The sequence below is a fragment of the Micromesistius poutassou genome (genome assembly GCF_964030765.1).
Source record: "Micromesistius poutassou genome assembly, chromosome: 8".
Taxonomy (NCBI): Eukaryota; Metazoa; Chordata; class Actinopteri; order Gadiformes; family Gadidae; genus Micromesistius; species Micromesistius poutassou.
Genome location: NC_140278.1, coordinates 9588061 through 9611519, shown reverse-complemented (window position 1 = coordinate 9611519; position 23459 = coordinate 9588061). Strand labels below are relative to the sequence as shown.

At 46.0% G+C, this 23459-nt stretch overlaps 1 protein-coding gene across 1 annotated transcript in view; it reads right to left on the bottom strand.

The window, feature by feature from the left end:
• Nucleotides 1-23459, bottom strand: part of grik2 (glutamate receptor, ionotropic, kainate 2) — a gene marked incomplete at both ends in the record, with an annotated part of 119677 nt that overhangs the window by 61886 nt on the left and 34332 nt on the right. The window contains 5 exons of the mRNA XM_084471908.1: nucleotides 9737-9910; nucleotides 11936-11989; nucleotides 13628-13809; nucleotides 20828-21085; nucleotides 22027-22194. Coding sequence (XP_084328034.1) covers nucleotides 9737-9910; nucleotides 11936-11989; nucleotides 13628-13809; nucleotides 20828-21085; nucleotides 22027-22194 — 836 coding nt within the window. The remainder of the gene's footprint in view (nucleotides 1-9736; nucleotides 9911-11935; nucleotides 11990-13627; nucleotides 13810-20827; nucleotides 21086-22026; nucleotides 22195-23459) is intronic.

The following is a 23459-nucleotide window of genomic DNA, read 5'->3' as shown; positions in this document are numbered from 1 at the left end:
GGCCCCATTATTGTTAAAGCAGGCAATTGACTTTGCAGACTCCAAATCAGAGTATTCTCCTAAAGCAAATCAAGCGTGTTTAATGAGATGATCTGCCAAGAGTAAGAAAAGGAAATTATGTTGCACACTAAAAGAGATGGATAAGTGAGCCAGGAAGTGTACACTCCATTTTACCATACTAAACATATCAGCAATGGAATATATTGTGTCCTATGCTGGGAAATAAAAAAAAATATATATATATATATATATATATATCCGACAATTTATTCTTGCAGAAACCTTCATTATACGTTGATTTCATTGTGGCTGACCTCCATCGGTAGAGATGACACTGCTCCAGCAGAAGTGTTCTGTGGTTGAAGATATATGGTGTGGGGGGAAGGCCCTCTCTCATCCTCATCCTCCCTTCCCTCAGATCTCAGCCCACACAGAACCGGCCCAGAGATCAAAAGGGTTACGGAAGGCTTTGGCCAATTAAAGGCAGGTCTGCTCCTGTCAGGCCAACCACTGTGCATGCGCAGGCCTTGACTCGACCTAAGACTGTGCTATAAGCAGAGCTCTGCCGTACTGCTTAACTAGCAGGACCCACTGTCCCATGACAAAGGCCTACTGTCAGAAGAACTAATAGTCTTAAACAGTCAACTGAATCTGATGGGGCTTTTTCCCTCCGCGAACAGATAATGAGCAAAGAAAAAAAAAAAAAAGGAAATCTGTGAAAATATTTATATTTATATATTTATTATTGGGGGAAATGTTTCTTTGAAACCAAGCAAGGGTTAAAGATTATGACAAAATATGTGTTTCTAGTTGATAAAACTAATAAATCATATATATTGTTTTTAGCATTTTAACATTTGCTCTGGTCTGATGCTCACTAACCCTGTGACGTCATGAGACGCCCTCTCTGCCGCCCCTGACCTAGGAGAGGGGCTTCAGAGCCGGGCCATACAGGCCTCAATGGAAAAATGTCAGACATATCTTGCTCCTCAATTTTTGCTTTGCATTAAGGAAAATTCAGGAATGAGTTACGGTTTGATGCGCATCACAGACAGGCTAAATAAATACAATAATAAATAATTAATCAATCTTAAATGATATTATGAATACTTTAATACTGGAGTGGCAGTGGGCAAATTAAGGGAGAGCAGGGCGAGCTATAGTTCCCCTAGTAGTGACATGAGCTCCCCTGGAAACAAGGTTTGTGAAATTTTGGGGGAGCTCTAAAATATTGATAAAATAAATGCTATTTTGGGCATGTTTTTTCTCAAAGGTGTAAAATAAGTGAAATAAAATTATATTTTGAGTTTATGATTCTTGAAAAAACGTAGCCTAATGCTTGTCATTACTGCGCTAGAAGCATGGGGAAGCGTGGGGGCGCTGCCTGCAGCCCCACTACCCACTCACACAAGCTTGTTTAGGTATATGCTATAAGACTGTCACTTAAGCGCCTGTAGTGTATGTGGCGTTGCATCTCTCCAGGCAGTGAGAGGGTTGTGTTGTGTTATAGCTGTTTTATTAATAATAATGGCATATTGTTCATGGATAGGCTGTCGGCTATAGGTTGGCTGCTCTTATTGCGTGTGTCCGGCACTGTGTACAGCCCTAAGATAGGCTACAGTCCATGTGAAACAATGTAAGTTTTTGAGTCGGGTAACTTGAAGTTGATTTAATTCAACAGTCAAAGGTTACTTTGGTGGTCCATGGATTATTTTTTATCATGTGGATTGAAGTTTGCATAGACCATAAATGCTCTGGAAATCTGTTGAAATTAAATGAACCTGATCCATCGGGGCGTTTAATGTAAATATTGTATATATATAGATAAATGGCATCACCCATGTGCAACAAATTTTCTCTTGATAATTGGCCTATGTCTGTTCTGTTGTAGTAGGCTATTAATGCAACGACCAGCATTTATACAGAGTTAGTCATTAATTCAGGCATATGACGAGTGCAGTACCTTTGCCCACCCCCCCCCCCCCCCCCCCCCCCCCCCCCCCGACCCTGCTGTGGTATAATTCACACACTGGGCAGTAGCTAACAAACCAGACTTGTCGACTTGTACCCGGAAGGTTCTCCCAGCGTCGAGGTATCCCTGAGTAAGACACCTAACCCTAACTGCTCCGGACGAGCTGGCTGTTGCCTTGCATGGTTGACACCGCCATCGGTGTGTAAATGTGTATACGATTGGTAAGTTGCTTTGGACTGAAGCGTCTGCTAAATGCCCTAAATGTAAAACGAAATATCTTTTTCTTTTTTGAAACCATTGTGGAGTCTGATGTTGTACATCTTTGTACTGTAGATGAGTGGGTGGTGATGAGGCAGTACTAATGGGGTAATGTGGTGTTGGCGATGGTTCTGGTGTGTGTGTGTGTGTGTGTGTGTGTGTGTGTGTGTGTGTGTGTGTGTGTGTGTGTGTATGTGTGTGTGTGTGTGTGGGGGGGGGGGGGGTGTGTGTGTGTGTGTGTGTGTGTGTGTGTGTGTGTGTGTGTGGGGGCATCAAATCCTAATCTCCCCGAGGGCACCGAAGTGGCTAGAGCCGGCCCTGTGCAGACCCTTCCGAGCCACTTGTGCACCCAGCTGGGACAGCAGCACCATGGGTAAGGCGTCTAATGATGGCCTGTAGGCACTGGCTGTCACTAAGCCATAACCCCCATAAGCCTCACACAGGCCTGCCGCTTCCTGGTGATCATACTGAAGAAGAGGAGAAAGGAGGCAGAAGGAGCAACTGTGGGGCATTTTGCATTCGTAATAAAGACGTGGGGAGACTTGGGTCAACCGAATGCAAAAACGATGTATGATCACAGGAATGAACTAGGTTGCGGAGAGAGTATTTTTGGTGCTCAAAGGGCAGGTGGAAGGTAGTGGTGCGTGATGAATTATCATCGTTATTCCAGTTCTGTTTCCAACGCGAGCTGACTCACTAACTGACTCACTAACACTAACTCTTTTCCTGTCTACTCTGCCCGTGACATCACACTTGACCTTGACCAATTACTTAAATTCCTGGTTTAAATCATGTTCAGTGTGTGTTCAGTGTGTGTGTGTGTGTGTGTGTGTGTGTGTGTGTGTGTGTGTGTGTGGGTGTGTAATTCCTACTTCCTGTCACATACACATCTCTTATAGCGTGTGTGCATCTCTGTTGCATACCACTGCAAGCATCAATACAATTCAAAACATTTATTTAGATGATCAATAAGTGCTTTGTTAATGGACCAGGGTTTTAGCCACCAGGTGTGAAGTTGATCAGTAATGTCAAGCCATGTCAAAATAGACCCTCTAGTGACATCACAAGAGGGAATGTCCACCCAGATGTATTATGGGTACATCAGTTTACCAGTTGGTATAGTGGATAAACTGGTAGGCAGATCTATCCATAGCACGTATTAATCACCTACATTCGTTTGTCAACGCTTTGTTGATGATTAGTTCATCATTAACCAAAGGCTTATAAATGACTTGGCTTGTCTGGATGTTATTATCAAGTGTTATTATCAAGTGTTACTATCAAAAAAGAGAATCAAGCACAGAAATGCGGTACAGAACAGAGTGCCAGTTTCTGGGCAGAACATAACAAAAAAGCAATGTATGGCTTTGTTAGCTTAGCTCAGCCTAGTTTTTCCTTCCATGACTCCAGTCAAACCCCACCAGGCGTAAGAGAACACTGGGTCAGGCTTGTGGGCGAACATGGTGGCATCAGAGTTGATGGCCTCTCCATCGTGGGTGACGCCAGGAGCGCCAGCGACTACACTTGCCTGGCCAGCTGTCGGACTATATTCCCGCCGCGCCTCACAGCCAAATTCTTTCCCCAGCATGTGGACAATAAGGGAGCCAGATCCAAGTGTGACAGCCAGAGAGAGAGAGAGAGAGAGAGAGAGAGAGAGAGAGAGAGAGAGAGAGAGAGAGAGAGAGAGAGAAAGAGGGTGATTAGAAGGGGACCAATAGAGAGAGAGAGAGCATGAGTGAGAGAAAGACAGAGAGAAAAAGTGGGAGAGAGAGAGAGAGAGAGAGAGAGAGAGAGAGAGAGAGAGAGAGAGAGAGAGAGAGAGGGAGAGAGAGAGAAAGAGAGAGCGAGAGAGATAGAGAGATAGAGAGAAAGAGGGTGATTAGAAGGGGACCAATGGGAAAGGGAGGGAAGGAGAGAGAGAATGAGAGAGAGAGAGAGAGAGAGAGAGAGAATGAGAGTGAGAGAAAGATAGGGAGGGAGGGAGGGAGGGAGGGAGATAGTTTGACGCACACAGAGAAGCAGATGGAGAAAGCTAAGCTGATGCCTCATCTGAGAGGCGGAGACAAGCATAGTCCAATCGTCTGCCCACAACGCCAAGCACTGAAGCACTGAAATAATACTGAATTCAGGCCAATGTGTATAGAAACATATATAGTGATATAGTGTAAAGTGTTTCTCTAATCACACCAGACGTTTTATTGTATTTTATTTTTGCTTTTGTACAACCACAAGACTGGTGCTCTCCCAACGTGACTCATATCTGTGCGTAATCTAGGATTTCACAAGCCTCCATCCCATCTCTCGCCTGCCCCCACCAGCTTTCCACCAGCCTCCTCTTAAACACATTTGCCCTATTAGCCCTCTCTTACCCTTCAGGCGAGGACAGCCTTGTTTCCCAGGCGCTACAGCACCACTTACGGAGGTCTCCATGGAGACAGGGTTTGATTGGCATATGAATTGGGGAGAGGCAGCCGTGGATGGTAACGTTCAGGAGAGATGAGATCTAACCTCTCCGTTTTGGTTTTGCATTCTCCAATTTTCTTTGGATTCTTGCTATTTATTAGGTTATTCATTTGTTCATTTCATCACTTATTTGATTCATGGTGTGATGTGTTATGGAAGGCTGTTTTAATACTCTGATAGTCTTGTGCGTCACCCAGCAGAATTTAATTCTTGCTAGTAATAATTCACTTCTCGTGAGAATTGAATATATCTATGTTTTAATTCCTACTTGTAGGAATAACATTTTTACTAGTAAGAATGAAATCCTTACTAGTAGAAATATAATTATAAATGTTAGAATAAATAAGAATATAAGAATAAACAGAATAAATCATTATTTCCATTTCAGATATTAGCAATAGAATAGTTAATTAATATAATATTACCACTACAAATAGTACTGTGTATTCATATTCAAATAGCCAACTGCTAAGTGCATATAAAGGCTAGAAGTGGCTATATTAATTAAGTATTATTTTCTGAATTATGCCATTCAGAAAACTGATTAATTTGAATATATCAATAATGCTATTCTGACTATTCATAATTTGAACATTAATTATCTGATAATATATGATTAGACAAAATGTAATTGTTACCTGAAAGAATTACAAATTTTCCTTGTGAAAAATGCTGGGAGAAAAAAGGCGGGAGACTTTCAGAATTCAAAATAGTCAATAACAGTGTTCTACCCATTCTGACTGGCGATCATTTCGATAGCCAGTCGATAGCCTGTGCAACAGAAGTGCAACGTTACATAAAAATGCTGGCCAGCATGTACCTCTCCCTTGGTTGACAAGAAAAATACTGCCATTACGAATACCCCAGCCAGCCATTGATAACATATATGTCAAGGTTACACATTGTGACATTGAGACTTTGTTCTTACTAGTAAGAATTCAAATCTTATGAGTAAAAATGTTATTCTTACTAGTAGGAATTCAAGTCAACCGAATGAAACTATAAGACCATTAAACGCTAAATGGCTATATAGTGTGGTGTTTCTTTCCACTCTGTAGCCTGGCTTTGGTTTAAAATGTTTGAATTATGCCTAGAAAGAGTTTTACCCATGGGATATGATTGATGTCTGTCTGGCATATATTTATGAGTCTATTTTTACATCTCTGCCTGAATCAGGCTTTAAATGATATCTGTCAAAAGGGAAATTGCATTCCATCAAAGAAATCCAGCAATACAGAGATTGAAACGGTTTCCACGGCGATGTACGACTGACGGTTGTGCGCTGAATAGCAACGACAATCACAGAGTCCCTGCATGAAACGAAACATGACACCAACGACAGGGACAGGACAGGGTCGTCGCTATAGTGTGTTGCCAGCCACCGAACGGTTCCGTGTTCGATTCCCTCATGTCGACAGCTTGCCATGTTTGGGCGTTATTAAGTTAAACCCTACCTTGATAATCACTACCTCCATCTGAATTCATTGTGAGACACTTTGACTCAATGCGTTTATAGTAGTAACGTCTATAGTAGTAGCGTTTGAAGTAGCAACGACTGATGTGGAAGGTTCTCATTGTAAAACTTGTCGGGTGGATGAAAGCTGGGGGAGGGGGTGACGGTCGGAGGTGCGCAGTCGTTTTCCCTAAATGCACCGTGTTTTATGTCATGCAAGTGGTCGGGCGTACTGAGCGTGTGCAGAGCAAGTCAGGCGGCAGCGTCGCTAATGAACTGGCAGAGACATTATGCTAATGAGCGAGAGGAGCTTGTTAGGTCACTGTGGCTGCGTGGGTTAAGCCGTGACGCGGGCCAGGCCCCCGCAAGGAGCCACCGATTAATTGAAGCTCGCTTTAGGAGGACCGAAGGTGCGGATTCAGTCAAAACCTTGGTGAATACAAAACAATATTTTGTTAATTTTTTTTTTTGGCGGAACACTTTGGCTGATGTATTTATTTATTAATGGTGCTTTTGTGCAGTTGTGAGGGACGATAAAAGCCCATTTAGCTTTGAGCTAAGCAGGTGCCTGCAGGCCCGGGTGGTGGTGCTTTTGAGTGCTCGGGTTTCACTTTGAACAGCGTGGAATGAAGGACCTGCCGTGGGGGGGGGGGGTGGAACTCAGTGCCCTGCGTGGAAAAAGATGAATGTCTATTATTTTCACAGTAATGTATTTGATGCAATGTTGAGTCAAACGTTAAGTATGAAACCTTTAAGAACAGTGATGGTTCGTGAGACTCGACTCATTAGCAGCGGTTTGTGTACCTTGTTCCTCGGCTGTGTGTTTTGACCACTTTGATAGGAGTGGAGAACCGGAGGGGTTTTCACTTTTGATTAGTTATTCCTTTTATGTGGTGGGTTCGCTTCACCCTTTGGTCAATTCCGTCTGGACACAAACAGAATGAGTTATCAACAACCAATTAAATTCCTCAAAACATTTTTGGACGTAGTGTCTAAAAATAAAATGAAGGCTAAAATCCTTCAGATCATGGGGGCAGGATTAGTGGTCATGGTGTTCGATGCCAAGGCCTTGGGTTCGATCCCCAACGCCCACAGTTTACCTGTAGGCATCCTTAAGGACGATACCCTAACCCCTACCTTCTCCTTAACAACATCCATCTGAAACAATCCCCAGTAAGTCGCTGTAGATACAAGCGCCGGCTGAATGACTAAAGAGTCGAAAAGTAGGTAAAAAGATAATAGTGCTGAGAAAACCATGGCGTGGCTTTTACACCACCACTAGGCGAGACAATGGAGAGGAAAGGAGGAGCGCTCAAAAAAAATAAAACGTAAGGACCCTGGGGGAGTCCTGCCCCGGTACCACAATCCTGTTTCCACGACCCCCCCCCCCCCCCCCCCCCCACCACCACCACCACCACCATGACCAGCCCTCCCATGTGAGTAACCGCACATCAGCAGTTCACTTGCCTGAGCACACGCCACCGTAAATACAGCACACAAGTGAAGCCGTTAATCAAACGTTTACGGAACCTTTCACCATGTCAATATGCATTAGCCGCTGACTGATCACCATTTGTCTAATTAATCAATTCCCCACCTTCAAACTCATATGCCATTAATTCTCTGATGAGCAGGTTCACTGCACAGTGCCCCCCCCCCCCACCCCCCTGCCCGGACATAAATCTTCATCCGCTGCAGCGATCGGAGACAGGCGGCCTGCAGTGTCGGACCGGCATGTTGGGTATTTTGTACAAAGAGATGAACAGATGGAGGAAGAATGCAAAGCTAAGGCAATCAGAAGAAAGCTCACTGGTCGATAGTGAACATTCGCACTGTGGATTATCCATAGAAATAATTCAAGCACACGCAAGCACACACACCCCCGCCCATGTAAACGTAAATACAAATACAATGTGTGATTTGTGTTGACTTGTCATTGAGGTTCCGGTGTTAACAGATCGGAATTGTGGCATGAATAGAGCGAAGAAACTGTAGTGATCGATTCCCAAATAAATAATAGTCATAAAAAGAACCTCCGCCCAGGAAAGAGCGGTTGTGGGCTGCCCACCAAGAGCTTTGAATGAAGGGATTTACGCTCCCAGAGGTGAGCCCCTAGCCGGTTTGTTCATTACTTCAATTTTGCTCTCCAACTGGTTGCGGGCCAGTGTGCTGTGCTGGAGAGATTTCAAACCACCTTGGTATTGAATTTCATTGAATGAATCAAAGCAAACCCCCCCCCCCCCAAAAAGAAAAAATCAAAAACACAACGGGCATCTCCTCTCCAGCGGCCTCTGCCACCTCATCTTTCTTCTTTTCTCTTTTCTCTCTCCACCCCCACCCTCCACGCACCTCTCCGCTGGTGCTCCTACTCGTTCGATTCCCCGAGAAGTGTCTCTCTGGTGGTATGGTGTTTTGGCTGGGCTCCCGGATAAGAGAGTGGTGTTGCAACAGCAGTGGCAGCAGCAGCAGCAGCAGCAGCAGCCCAGGGAATGTAGAGGGAGCACTTACTACAGCACATGTCTTCCAATCAGGGAGGCTTCAAATCCCAATGACTGCACCCTCTACTGCACACTCTTACACGTGAGATGCATGTGTGTGCGCACACACACACACACACACACACACACGCACACAAACACACTCAGTGAGCAGCACGCACCCACACAGACACAAGCACACAAAGTGAGCGGCACAGCAAGAGATAAAGCCAGTGACACGCGCACACGCGCACACATACACACACACACACACACACACACACACACACAAATACATGCGCAAACTCACACATACACAAAACCATCAAGACAATTACATTCACAAACCCACACGCACACACACACACACGCAAACACACACACACAAGCCTTATCAAACACCATGCTCAGATCTCTAGGTGTCAGGAACTATAACACCCCAACCTTCACCTTGAGGTTAAACACTTTCTTATCTGCTTCCCAGCACCATTCATGTTTCAAACTCACTGCCTGCACTAGGACGCAGAGAAACAGCCGGGCTGCACACTGAAAACAGGGAAAGTACTGCACAGAGGGAAAATGCAATCAAAAACATCAACAACGAACGTTGCAAAACCAAACCCTGAATCGTTTTGTGAGGAACGTGTGGATGTATGGATGAACAGATAGACAGATAGAAGAATCGATATGGGGATAAATGGAGAGATGGACACTTGTTTGGTGTAGTCTCAAGTCGGTCTATAAATTACTAAACTGAAGTCTGAAGGCAGACAAGCTCAAATCTGGGCGAACGGGGAGTTTCGCTTTCTTTCGCTTCATATTTGCTTCGACAAATCATGTTACTGAATAGTGGATCTGTAAGCACAAAATTGGCTACTGACAGCAAACACACACTCGGCCAGCAATAGTGAACAGTAAAAAAGTGTCTGTGAAGGTTTCTAATAATTTCTAGACTGACCCCTGTAGAAATACACATGCTAAAATCTTCTGAAGCTTCGTCTACTTGCACAAATCAGTTTCTCTTTGGACGCATAACTCAGAAACACAGAACAGAAAACAAGGCGTGGCTCCGCCCCTTCCGGACTGGTGTGTGTGAGGTTTGGTATGACTTACGGTCATGAAGCCGTCCAGTAGACCAGAGTCAGGTTTGGGTGGGGCCTGCAGTCGTTCCATGGACCACTTCTCTATGATGGAGGCGACCTGGCTGTTCTCCGTGTTTAGGATCCTGAAGCCAGTCATGTTCACACCACTGAATCGGTAAGGCTCTACGTCGAGAGCAAACAGATCCTGCAGGGGGGGGGGGGGGGAAAGGTTGAGCACCAAGTGTATAAGGGAGTGAAAAAAAGACACGCTTTGGTTTAATTAGTAGTTAATTAATGACTTCTGACCAGGTCTTTGTTAATAATAGCACAAGATGGGAAGCCTTATTAGCAGTCTGGAATATTGTTAGCGGAGCCCAGTTGACATGAGATCACAACAGAGAGTAAAATTAAACCTGGCAGAAAATGGCTGCCATATGCAGCCTCATTTTGGCTTGGATGTAGTCTCCAACAGTGGAAGTCTCTCTCTCTGTCTTTCTCTATAGCCGTTTCTCAATACCAAGTACGCGGACTACGTACTTGTGGACTTGGAAGTACGTACTTGGCAAGTCCGGACTTTCAAGTACAGACTTCCGAGAACGCGAGTACTCACCTGCAATTGGAACAGCAGTGGACTCGATGATGCATTCTGGGATATTTAACGGTTCCAAGTCCACACGAGTCACCTCCGATGCATCCTCGGTAGAACGGCCTCATCGAGAACGCATTGAGAACACTTCCGGGTTTTACGACAGTACTCGCATACTCGCGTACTTGGAATTGGAACAGTGCTTGGGCTACCACTGATGACGTTTATCGAGAACGCAAGTACACGAGAACACACAAGAACGCGAATTGAGAAACGGCTTCAGTCTGTCTGTCTCTCTCTCACTCTCTCCCTTCCTCAGGTTTGAATTATGACTTTTCATCTGCTTGCGAAAACCTGTGGGATATTTAATTATCTTGCATAAATTTAACTACTGCTGTGAGTTGCTGGGAATATCTATATTTATATATATAATATATTTATATCAAACAAAACCAGTGGAGGATACATCTTAATCTGAAAATAATACGTTTCCATGGATAAAGAGCTAGACAATTGGGGAACAAAATGTATGGGCAAAATGGACAGAGAGAAAGAGATAGAGAGCAGAAGAAGAAAGAGAGATAGAGAGCAGAAGAAGGAAGAGAGATAGAGAGAGAGAGAAAGAGAGAGAGAGAGAAAGAGAGAGAGAGAGAGAGAGAGAGTCGGGGGGGGGCTTGATCTGTACTATTTCCTGTGGTTTACAAGAAGAAAGTGTGAAGCTTCAAGAGAATGATCTAAATAATGTGACTGACTGAGATGATGTGTGTGTGTGTGTGTGTGTGTGTGTGTGTTTACGTGTATATAAAATGATTTGTATCTAAAGAAGATATGAGTGTGTTTGTGCATGTGTGTTATGTTATGTGTACACACCTAGTTTGCTTGTTTGCAGGGTATGTGATGTGAGTCGCTTGATACAAAATTATTGAAAGGGAGAATCGGATAAAGTGGAAGATATATATATATATATATATATTACACAGCTCTTCTCAATGCTGTGGAACGCTCCGTTCACTTGCATGGGCCTTCTCGACTTCCGGTGGTGACTAATTTTTCAATAATGACTGTTGCTAAGCATATAATGACCTCTGTCAAGGAAAGTGGAGTGATTCACGTCTTTCATATCACTCTGCAAGTAGTCCGGTAACTTATCAACCCCAGTGTGAAGTGAAGAGAGTGAAGAAGTGTAGTCTTCTGTCATTCCTTCTCACTTGATGACATCTCAACACTCTCACACTGTATTCCAAGTGAAGAGTCGTGCAACTCATAAGAAAACGAATCACTTTGAATGCCTTGCTGTTGCTGCGTAACACTTGCATGTGACTCGTGTTCCTGTCTTTCGGTGCAGTATGATACCATCCTGATGCTTGGATTAAAAAATGGAACTTAAAGCACCCTGGCCAACCTAGAGGATGGTGTTGCGAATGGCGACCATGACCAATGGCGATCAGGCGCCACGCGGGGAGGAGAAAATAAAACAGAAAATAAAAGACGACTTGTGTAGGGAATCAAAGATGGAGGCGTGTCTCAGGCTCGCTTCTCGGGAAACGACAACACATCTCCACAGTGGGTATGGAGATTAGAGCAGCGGCTGATGAAAAAGTCAGTGTGCTGCAGAAACACAGAGCAGGACTCCCATACACTTACCAGTGTGGTGAAGATAAAGTGATAATACTCTGTCATCATTCCCATGGCAAGAGCCTGTATGAAAGTGAGAGGGAGGGAGAGAGAGAGAGAGAGAGAGAGAGAGAGAGAGAGAGAGAGAGAGAGAGAGAGAGAGAGAGAGAGAGAGAGAGTACGAGAGAAAGAGACAAAGGGAAAGAAGGGGGGAGGAAATAAAAGAAGAAATATGGGAGAGTGAGAGACCAGTAATTGAAAGGGGGTTTGATAAAAGATGGCACAGCAGCGGGCAGTGAGGTTATGCATCTTTACGACGGCCCATAATGTGTTTTTTCTTTCTTGCTTATGCCGGTGTGCGCGTGTCTCTTTGTGTCTGTGTGCCTGTGTGTGTCTGGGTGTGTACCTAGGAGAAAAAGGCATTTTTATCAAGCCACCCGCCCAGCTATCCTCCATCAGGCAACATAATTTGTTTTTTATGCAGCTTTTCGATAACGGTAAAGTAATGCCATTCTATTTAGAAATACGAATCCAGCCCCATATTTTGATCTATCATCAGCTAGTGTGCGTGTGTCTGTGTGTATATAAGTGTGCCCGTGTGTGTGTGTGTGTGAGTGGGGTGGCTAGCTGGCTGCATGCCACCCCTATTTAGGCTCCGTAGTGCTGTTGTCAAAACCAGATGGGCCCGGAGCACACGGCTGAGTCCCGGCCCGCTGTTACCCGGCCGCGCTTCAGCCATTATGAATCACAGATTAGGAGTGGTGGCTGGGCCAATGGAGAGGATGGGTAACCAGGGGCAAACCAACGGCCACTGTCCCTGTGTATATCCAGCCAATGTGTCAGGTGGATACTGCACTATATACTGGGGGAGTGGGAGACTAGGGTAATGGTAGGAAACAAATTGCAGATCCCATTTTCAGGAGAGAACCTCCATTATAAGTGCGCTGCTGTTTATAACTAATTGCATAGTGTCCGTAATAAAACACAAAAAAGGCCATGTTTACCTTTTCTCGTAGACACAAAAACATCTTTATAGTACATTGCTCTTCAAGTGTTTTCTGGGTGTACGATAAAATGCAATTAAATATACATGTATGTTTAACTGGGTCTGTGTTGAAAGAAATGTCATGGCCAAATAAGGGAAGAAAGATCCATTTGTTTCAATGAAGGGTTGGGGAGGAAGGCATCCTTCTAGACCGATGGGTATGAATAATTTCAAATCTTTACCAGAGTGGTGTGTGTCACATAATAGGACTATCAGAGCAGGACCGTCTGTCCTTCCCTCCGATTAGCCACAGAGTCTTCAGACATTACTAATGATGGGAGTCCTGACCTTCCCCCAGCCATCCCCCTGCTCTGGGATGGATTAAACACCCTGTGATGGTGGCAGAGTGCTGGGCTGAATCGTGTTGTCTTTAATATTCGACGACGATGAGGAATATGTAGTGTGGGCCAACGCCTTTCAAAATGAAGCCGATTAATACCTGTCTCACGTTAGATGACCTCATCCCATCGTTTGGAAATAAACCTTGACAGCATCTCGTCGCATGGATGGAATGTATGACATCACCTCATCGATTTTGATGGAAACGATGAGATGATGTCATAATTTCTGGGAAAATCGGCATTGGCCTTAGGACAAACAAGCATGCACACACACACACACACACACACACACACACACACACACACACACACATGCATGTGAACACCCATATCTACCTGTTTCAGGATCCCTGCAACCATTTCATGGCCGCAGTCGAAGATGATATGGAACTCCTTCCCCCGCTTCATCTCCTTCAGCAGGGGTTTGGCGTCCTTTGAGTCCGTGGGCAGCTGACGTATCTTTAGTCGGATGTTGTATCGAGACGGGGCCTTTATAAGCTCTTGTAGTCGAATCAGCCCTGTAACAGAAAAATCAAATATGACGGGTGAAAAAAGAAAAAAAGGAAAAAAAAAAAAAACAGTGTGGACTCAACAAGTTTTTTGCAGAATATAAATGACTCACACTTCTCGGGCTGAGCTCCCCGTTCATTTAGCAGATTGAAGATATGGAAGCTGCAGAAATATGTTTTGTGTGCGTTTCAAATTAATTCCACTTGTGTTTCCGTTTTTCCTTAACCACCCACAGCCTGGCTCATATTTCCAGCTCCTTTCTACCCACAGATCAACACGTCTCTCTCTCTGTCTCTCTCTGTCTCTCTCCCCCCGTTTCCTTTAATACATTTGATTCTATTTTCTCTTTCTCTCTCTCCCCTGCGGCTACGAATTTCCCTGCATTGCTGCTTCATCTGCAGACCCTACTCATATACATTATGCATATTATCGCCTGCAAAACACAAGCAGAAATGATCATATATCAATTCCAGAAATAGTCATAGATCAATGTTTGGCCTGACATTCATCCTTCAACATTCATCCTTCATACATCCATCATTCATTTGATCTCAGTGATTTGACGGTCTGTATAGATCTTTGTTATTGACCTCCGAAAGCCAATCAGTCACACAGAGGAAATTAGTGTAGTGAATCTCGCCGACACAATTGAACAGGATCCCAAGCACAAATACGCCTGATAGATGTGCTGATATCCGGTAAATACATCTCTTCTCCTCAGGAGACTTATTGATAGCTGGATCGATACACACTGCCTCCTTGACGTAGCTGGAATATCCCTGAGCAGGTAACACTAAGCTTCCAGCACCGTCGGCACTTTACCTCTCTCTCTCTCTCCCCTCCTCTGTCTCCCTCTTTCTTGTGCCCCTCTCTGCCGTACACTCTCTCTCTCTATGTTTTTCTCTCTCCCACTCTCTACCTCCTCCATCACTCTCTTTCTGTCTCCCCTTCTCTCTCTCTCTCTCTCTCTCTCTCTCTCTCTCTCTCTCTCTCTCTCTCTCTCTCTCTCTCTCTCCCCATGTATCTTTCTACCTATACAGTCCCCAGCTGTTTGGCCCAATGTGTAATTTGTTTACTTCCTGTTTCCAGATGAGTGCGCCTCACCGCACGACACCAGCTCACAGCTGCTGCCAGGTAGCGGGCCCATGGTGAGCTGAGAGCGGGACTCCTGGCCCAAAGCGAGCATAAATACATGAAAACATCCCAAACAGCTCTTCACCCCCCCCCACCCCCACACACGCACACACACACACAAACTCTTCGAGACCCATGCTGTGTTGGGTGGCGCATGGGTACATGCGTGTGTCTCTGTGGAAGTGTGTGTGCGTGTTTGTGCTGGAGTCCTTGCGTGTGTGTGTGTGTGTGTGTGTGTGTGTGTGTGTGTGTGTGTGTGTGTGCAGCTGAATAACCGTTATTCACAGACACGCTTGTTTATGGAGGATGCCGGTGGGGCGTGGTGGGGCCTGGTGATGTCTGCGTTTGCTGGGATGTCTCAGGCGTACGCTCGGCGTTGCGTGCCGCCGTCTGAGGATAAACCTACGGCCTTCTCCCCCGGAGTTGCAATCTCCGCTCCACGCTTAGTTAGTTAACATCGATAAAGCAACCTGACACCTGTGACTGCCCCACTCACTCATCATGAACGCACATCTGGCTATATCTCTCTCCCTCTCTCTCTCTTTCTCTCCGCCTCCCACCCTCCCTTCACCACTCATTCCTCTGCTGTCATTTTGCATGGGTGACTCCCCCGCCCCCCCCCCCCCCCCGATTCATTCCTACCTCTCTCTACAGGCTACACAGTCGGCATTCAATAAGGTAGGGTGGGATGGGGGGGGTCGTTGTGTGAGATCCCAATTGCCAGAGGACCAGGGGGTGGGGGGGGGGGGGGAGGGGGTTGTCAGTGTTGATCAGCGGTGAATGTGTTTAATGGCAGGCGACCGCTCCAGGATCCATATTTAACTCCACATGAATATTTCATCCGCTCTAAGCATTTCTTATAGGGGGGGCTCGTCTGGGGGTCTCCTGAGCGGAGCGAGAGCAGAACCCTACTGCCTGTGATAAATATCCTGGCGAGGGGAAACAGCTTCTGCAGCATTAACCCAACCATTCCCCCTCCTCCCCCTCCCCCTCCTCCTCCACCCCCCCCCCCCCCCCCCACCCCTCCTCCACCCCCCCTCCTCCTCCATGGCCCGCCGCCGTTACCGACGACGACGGGCATGAGCGGTGCGGTGCTCCGTGGCGAGGCCGCTCCATCATCGGTGTCGCCGTTGACACTAATGCGATTTCCCCCCGGACGGGCCGTCCCTCCGCGGCGAGAAGGGGGGGTTTAACGGCTTGTGGTTCGCCGTGCGGTAGATGCTCTGGCAGGGGGGGGTCAAGGGTTATGTGACTCCTCCCCCCCCCCATCCCACCCCCATCCCCCACGACCCCCCCCCCCGCTCACCCCTGCCTCACGCCTCACTATTTATTATTTTATTATTATTATTTTATTTTCATATTTTCGTTCTATGTTTATTTGTTTATTTGTAAAGTGAAATGGGGCTCAGGATGCATGTCAATAGAGGGCACAGCCGCCCGCTCACATGTCTGCATCTCAGAAAGATACAGATATATAGAAAAATAAACGTATTTTGGGTTTAATATTCGGACTACGTTTCCTGCTTGGCAGATCAATCTGCCTTTTTCTTGAGCCGTTTCGATGAGACACCGAGGCGGAGTTGTTTACACACCTCATCACATGTCATCACACATCATTCTCTGTTGCTGAGCACGGCCCGCATTCACATAGGACTGCAGAAAGTGTGTGAAGAGGTGAACCTCTGAGTGAAGCCGAACATAATCACTAAGGTTTTCTGTTTTCTCTAAGCCAGTAACAATCCACCACCATCATGTCTTCTTAACACAATGGATGTAAATGTATTAGAGTTCTTGTAATAAATGTAAATCTGTTAGGCCTTAGAGGATAGAGTGTGGAGGAAACAACGTCACTACTACAACGTCAATGAGCCCAGATATCTAACCCACAACAGGGCTATAGGAAGTCCCTACAGAAGGGATTACAGTAACAGGGTTTCAGTCTGTACATGCAAGTGTGTTGATATTCATCTCGAAAAAAAAAATATATATATATATATATAGTTACTTCATATAGTGCACTATACCCATACATGCAACATGACATCCAATAAACGATCACCTGGCTTGCGCTAGCTCGACCCACCCCAGCAGAAACGATGAACTGAAAGGATGGCCCGGCCAGCCACTCTCGAAACAATCTGTTGAGTGGCGGTGGAGCATGTGATGGGAGTGGGACGGCTGGGGTACACCACTCGCTCGTCAATTGGAAGCAGATTACTAGAGGGCCCCGTGACCGCCAATGCTTACCCCGCAGAAGCTCACTTACAGCTTCTCAAGTACACTCAAAAGACACCGCGGTGTGTATAAACACTAGGTTGTATATGTTACCTTATTAGGATTTGTGTAGTTTAAAGTAGGCAGAGTCTTTCACTGAAGGAAAATCGAGTCACTACACTCAATCGGAGTGCATGTCCTACCGACATTATCTAGTGATGTTGATGTGAGATATATACTCGTACTTGTGATTAAGGAATGGGTTATAAGTATCTATTTAGTGTGGCACAACTATGATTGTTGAATTGTAACATTGGTTGAAAAAGCTTCACGGAAAGAGTTAAGAAAGAGACTAAAAGGATCAACCGTGTCAATGTGAAGGCACTGGGGTGAACGGAGCCCACGGCGGATGAGGCTGAGACGCTCTGGGGGACTCGTTCCTAAGGATGGCGTCAGGAGACGGTTGCCATGGGAACCCTGCCATGAACTGCTCATTTAAGCTAGCTAGTCTCCTCGCCGCGCCATAACTCTAAAAATAAGACGTAAATGTGTCAGGGCTCGTTGTGTCGCACAGTGATTGGAGTGTGGGGCTGTGTGTTCCGACCGGCGGTCCCAGTCTGCACGCACGCTGCCGGTGTCTCGTTGTAAAGGGGGGGGGGGGGGGGGGGGCATGCCTCGTGACCTCATCAGACATCCCGGCGGCTGTAGAAAGGCGAGGTTGGAGATGCGGCGTATGGATTGTTGTCCGTGCCTGTGGGTCTCCGCAGTAGCACACGGGGCCAGCAGAACTGGGCTTTCTCTATCTGTTTGTGTCATTGTAAAGTCGAGCTGTCATAGAAGTCCCATTATGGTGATGGAGTTGATGGCCTGCTCCCTGGGTCGTCTGAGGTACAGCGCGACGGCAGGCGCAGTGTCTCACCACTTCTTTCTCTCCTACCTATCTGATATTTCTCCTGTTGTCGTGTATCTCCCTCCCGTTGTGTTATCAGTTTTCTTTGTTCTTGTGTGTATGTGTGTGTGTTTTTTTATAAAGGAAATGGGGTTTTACATTGGCAACAGTGTCATATAATGACAAGTTGTGGGATTTACCCGTGGGAATTATACAATAACATGAGCATTACGCTACACAGGCCTCTCGGATATGCTGCCCAAGCATGCTGTCCTGCCAAAACGAAATGGAAAATCATGCGCTCCGAGCCGTTTCACAAAATACAATTGTTTGAGGACAGATGGGGGTGGTGGGGAGTCTCCATCGTCACAGCTCCTTCACATCTACCCCTCTCTACCCGGGTCACCATTGTAAACAACCGCTCGTTTACAATGGTGACCCGGGTGGAGCTGTTTGAGGGTCAACGGCGAAATCTCATTTCCTTCCTCAAAGACAGGAAATCAAGTCTCTATTAACCCCCATTGTGAAACAGCTATGTCCACTTCACACCTTAATTATATGGGGTGCTAGGTTCAGCCCGCAAATCAATTGGCTGCTCGAAGCGGCCTATGCTACTGCATAAACCCATGTAATCAAAACACACTCCTGTGGAGATGTGTGATCCTCACATACGCATGCATTTATTCTAAAGAAATGCTTGCGTATTTTCAAACACACACTCCTGTGGATATGTGTGATTATCACATACGCATGCATTTATTCCAAATAAATTTAATCCTTTTAAAAAAACAATAAAAAGCCACAGTGTTTAGGGTTCTGCATCAATTATGATTGCAATCACAAAAAATATTATATTTGGGCAATACATGATGATTTGGACTGTGTTATTAATATAGTCTTGTGTTTTTTTTGCATGCTCCTTCCCCACAATTACCTCACAACGCATCCAGTGGGAAATTCCACATTCTATGATTTTATCATCATGAGTGATTATACTACTGGACGCTGACGAATATATTAACATTGACTCTTCCTGCTGTTTCCTTGCTTGCTATGCATATTCATCGGGACGAGCCACCATATGTAACTAACATAAATCTACCATATGCCTCTGCAGCAGTGTGACATGTTCAGTAGGGCTCCTTAAAATGAGTGTCATCTGCCCTGAATACTGAATATATCAGACACAGACAATACACTGCAGAGGGTGATTGAGGGCCAGAACAGGCCCTGAGTGTGTGTAAGCGTGTGGCTTTGCATGCGTTTGCATGTGTCTGTATCTATCTGTGCGCACGCATGTCTTTGCATATAACCATGCATGTGGGTACGTGTGGGTGTGTGTGTTATGTGTACATTCATGTGTGTGTATACATGCACGCGTGTCTGTGTGTGCGCATCCATGTGCGCGCCCTGGCATGTGGGTGTTCATACGTACATGCATGCATGTGTGTGTGTGTGTGTGTGTGTGTGTATCTAGGTGTGTGCTGTGCGGAGCTTGGGGACACCTGGCAGAGCTCTGCGCAGGCTGCTGCCCCCCGCTGACCCCCGGCATATGGCTCATGTACCGGTCCTGCTGGGTCGCTTGCTGCATGCTGTCCTGACAGAGGGACGTGGGAAGGGGAGGCGGGGGCAGGGGGGGGGGGGGGGGGAGGCGGGAGGAGGGGGAGGTAGTTACACTACACTAGCTCCACCAAGGACTTTCTCCCTCCTCTGTCGCACATTAAATGTATCTTCCATTATGGCCTTGTAATCCCGACCAGGTGTTTGAATTCATGGAACGGGTGACTTTCTTTACGACCGAGTACATTCGGCGCGTATATGGCGATATAAAAAAAGATCATTGGATGTAACGCAGCGAGTGTTTGAACGCCAGTAGTACGAGAGAGAGTTGGTTTCACTTCTTAAAGGGCAGGGGCGTAGGTGGGAGAGCCCTCGGGGGCCGTAGAAGTGGGCTGTGGGATGAATGTGGTCATTTATACCACAGCATTTTTAAATGCTCTAACCTGATTGGTCGATAACGTTCCAAGGTTGTACATTATGTTCCAGCAACGGGACACCTTTGCTTTTAAACAGTTCCGAATCAATGCGCTTCACGTCCAACATTAAAAAGCAACGGTCAATACGACCGGCCACCAGATGTTTCCTTGGCGCTTGAACGCTTAAAACAACCCGCTCAAAGCAACGCAGAAGTAGGATTTCATTTCAGCTGATTAATACCCTGGAAATCCAGAGTTCTCTTGAGAGCACAATTTGAATTTGCTCAGCGAGTCACCCTGGGAACAAGCAATATACTCACTTCCCGATTCCCCTGGCCCAGGACATTAACCAATCACATCGGTGTATCTGATAAAGGCGGGCCAAAAGCGTTGCTGTTTTACTGACCGGATACGGCAAGAGTTATCTATTGGTTAGCTCCGCTGGTCTGGATAGGTCAGCCCTTGTATTCTTCTGATTGGTCGTAGTGTTATCCAATTGCGTGCAGTGATATTTTCAAATGCATGCTTGGTGCCGCCCGTCGAGTTGGGCCATTTTCATTACTCGTTGCCAGACCCTACAGCTTTCTAGATGTGGGTCTGGATTTCCAGGCTAGCTGATTAAGTCAATAAAAAAGCTAAAGCTACGGAAGGAAACATATCTTATCGTTGTTGCCAACTCTGTAGGCGGGATTAAAACTTTGGTAGGCAACCTCAGCTCCGCCTCGGCCGGTTCACCACCTCCCCTCCCCCAATCGTACATTATTATTAAGGTACAGTGGTTTGTTCGGTGTGTGCGTGTCCTCGCAGCCTTACCGGTGCTGTCGTCGTAGACCACCGTGACCGTCTTCCACTTGAAGAAGTGGACCAGGTCCAGGATGGCCCGGCTGAGCGAGGAGAAGTCCGGAAAGAGGCTGACGTAGAACACATCCCGGTTGTCTGACACCTGGTGCTTCCACTTGGTCTGGATGTGGGGCACCCCCAGGGCGTTGCAGATGGACTGAACCGCATTGGCCGACGAACTGTGGGAAGGACCAAAGATGGCCGCCACCCCTAAAGACAGCTGATCGCAGGCTGAGGAAAAAAATGTCGTGGTCATAGTTTAGTACAGCTGTAGGCCTAATGGGCTACTATGTATTTTAGGTGACTACTAATCATTTAACTTCTTCATTTCATCTTTAGTGTATGTGTTCCATGTATGATCACATTTGTGTTTTTGTAAATTAATAAAATGCATGTCACGCGAAACAAAATCATAAATTATTAGTCAACAGAAATTCTATACTCGATTTTAGTCTTTAGTCTAGTTTTAAGTTGAAAACATCATATACCCTGTAAGATCATTAAAAAAAAATCACATTTGTTTTTCTTGGATGTACGTATGCAAGACTAGGCAAGCAAATTTAAGACGTTATGCTCTGGTAACATTTGATTGACATTTGATGTGAATTATTCCATTTAATAGTGGATTTATTTCACTTATCAGTCAAATTAAAGTTTTGCTATGAAATATGAATAGACAATTAGAAAATAAAAACGCAAAATTTCATGTTGTCTCATACAGTTGTTCCTAAATACAGCCGGGCGATGGCACGTCATAACTCATATTCCCTGGTTCTGTGCCCTCTAGCTCAATCATTTGATATCTGGGAGTTGCCTAAATCACTGGGACAGGCTGTAATGGCCCATAATTGATAAGAGACTCGAAATGTCAGCCTGATGCATCCACAAAACTGATCGCTTATAGCACTTTATAGGCTGTCTCCAGGGGCCAAACAGGTCTTTGAATTACAGCCACTGAGTCATTACCTGAAACCAATCAATTTGCTCTGTTTACATTCAAAGTGCCTTGCAGTCTCTCCCCCGTCTGATTATAATTGTTCCAATCTTAGCCACCACAGCTCACAGCTCACAAACAGGGGACGCATTTGCAATGTAAAGCAGGCAGGCTTCGTAACAGACAGCCCAACCGCGACGCAGAACTACACACGCACACACACACATCAGATCCCCACCTTTCCTGGAGGCCTCGAAGCTGTCATAGATGTTTATCCTCTGGATGTCGTACGTGAGCGTGGTGTTGGGGAGGAGTGTTCGGTTCCTGTTGATTGTGTTCAACGCAAATTTAAAGGCTAGCTCCTCTGCACCTGACGGACCGCTCTCCACAGACTCAAATATACCACCTGTAAGGGAGGGAGAGAGGGAGAGAGGGAGAGAGAGAGAGGGCGACCATGGATGAGTCATGGGAATCCAACGTTTGTTTGATGGAATCAGGCTGTTAAACATCTCTGCGATCCTCTGCTCAGATCCGAACAGCCCCAGCCTCAACTATGTAGTGCAATCGCTCTGTATGAAAGCCCCTCAATTTCAAGGTACAACAAGAGAGCGCTTTTCATATATTTGTAATCCACCGTGGGCCTCATACGGGACAAAACCCGTACATCAGAAATGTGATCCATGGATGTTACAGTATTACAAAACACTCATAGCATCAAATCTCTTAAGAACAACACACAGAGAGAGTCAAAGCGATGTGGGCTCCACATCTCCGGCTCTCCAGCGAATACTTCTGGCAGACAGCAGAGAGAGTATAGAGGAAACCGGGACAGTTGATGTTGTGAATGTGTGCGCATCTGTGTGGGTGTTTGTATTGTGTGTGGGGTTGTACAATATGTGTATGTGTGTGCGTGTGTGGGGTTGCATTATGTTTGTGTTTTAGGATGGCGTGTGTTTGTGTGTGTGTGTGTGTGTGTGTGTGTGTGTGTGTGTCTGTGTGTGTGTGTGTGTGTGTGTCTGTGTGTGTGTGTGTGTGGTTGTATTGTGGGTTTGTGGTTGCTGTGTGTGTGTTTGTCTGTGGTTGTATTGTGTGTGTGTGTGTGTGTGTGTGTGTGTGTGTGTGTGTGTGTGTGTGTGTGTGTGTGTTTGGTGTGCATGTGTGTGCATGTGCGTGTGCATGTGTGTGTGTGTGTGTGTGTGTGGCTTGGGTGAATGGTTGGGTGGGTGGGTGGGGGTGGTTCTTAGATCAATGCGTTCAGATTGGCCAGTGGATCAATCACTCGCGCCCTTGGGGAGCGCTGGAGCGCAGCAGTGAGAGATTGAAGTGTTTTGTTTGGGTTGGCCCTATTGGCCGGCCCCTGCTGGCTCAGTGTCGACTCACTTCCTTTATTTACTCCTAGTGCACTAGTCCAGAGCACTCTAATGGTCTGCTCCAAGTCGACAAACAATCCATACGCGCCGCAGCCCAAAAGCTACTCCTCAGATCACCAGAGATATTCGGGAAAAGACACAAATGTACGTAGACACAAATCTTGCGTCGAAGTCTGGGCACACGCAGCAACACGGAAATAACCATCATCTGTTGTGCGGCCTCAATTATTTGGCTCAAGTATTTTATTCACAACATCAAAACCACAACAACAACAACAACAACAACAACAACAAGACAGTT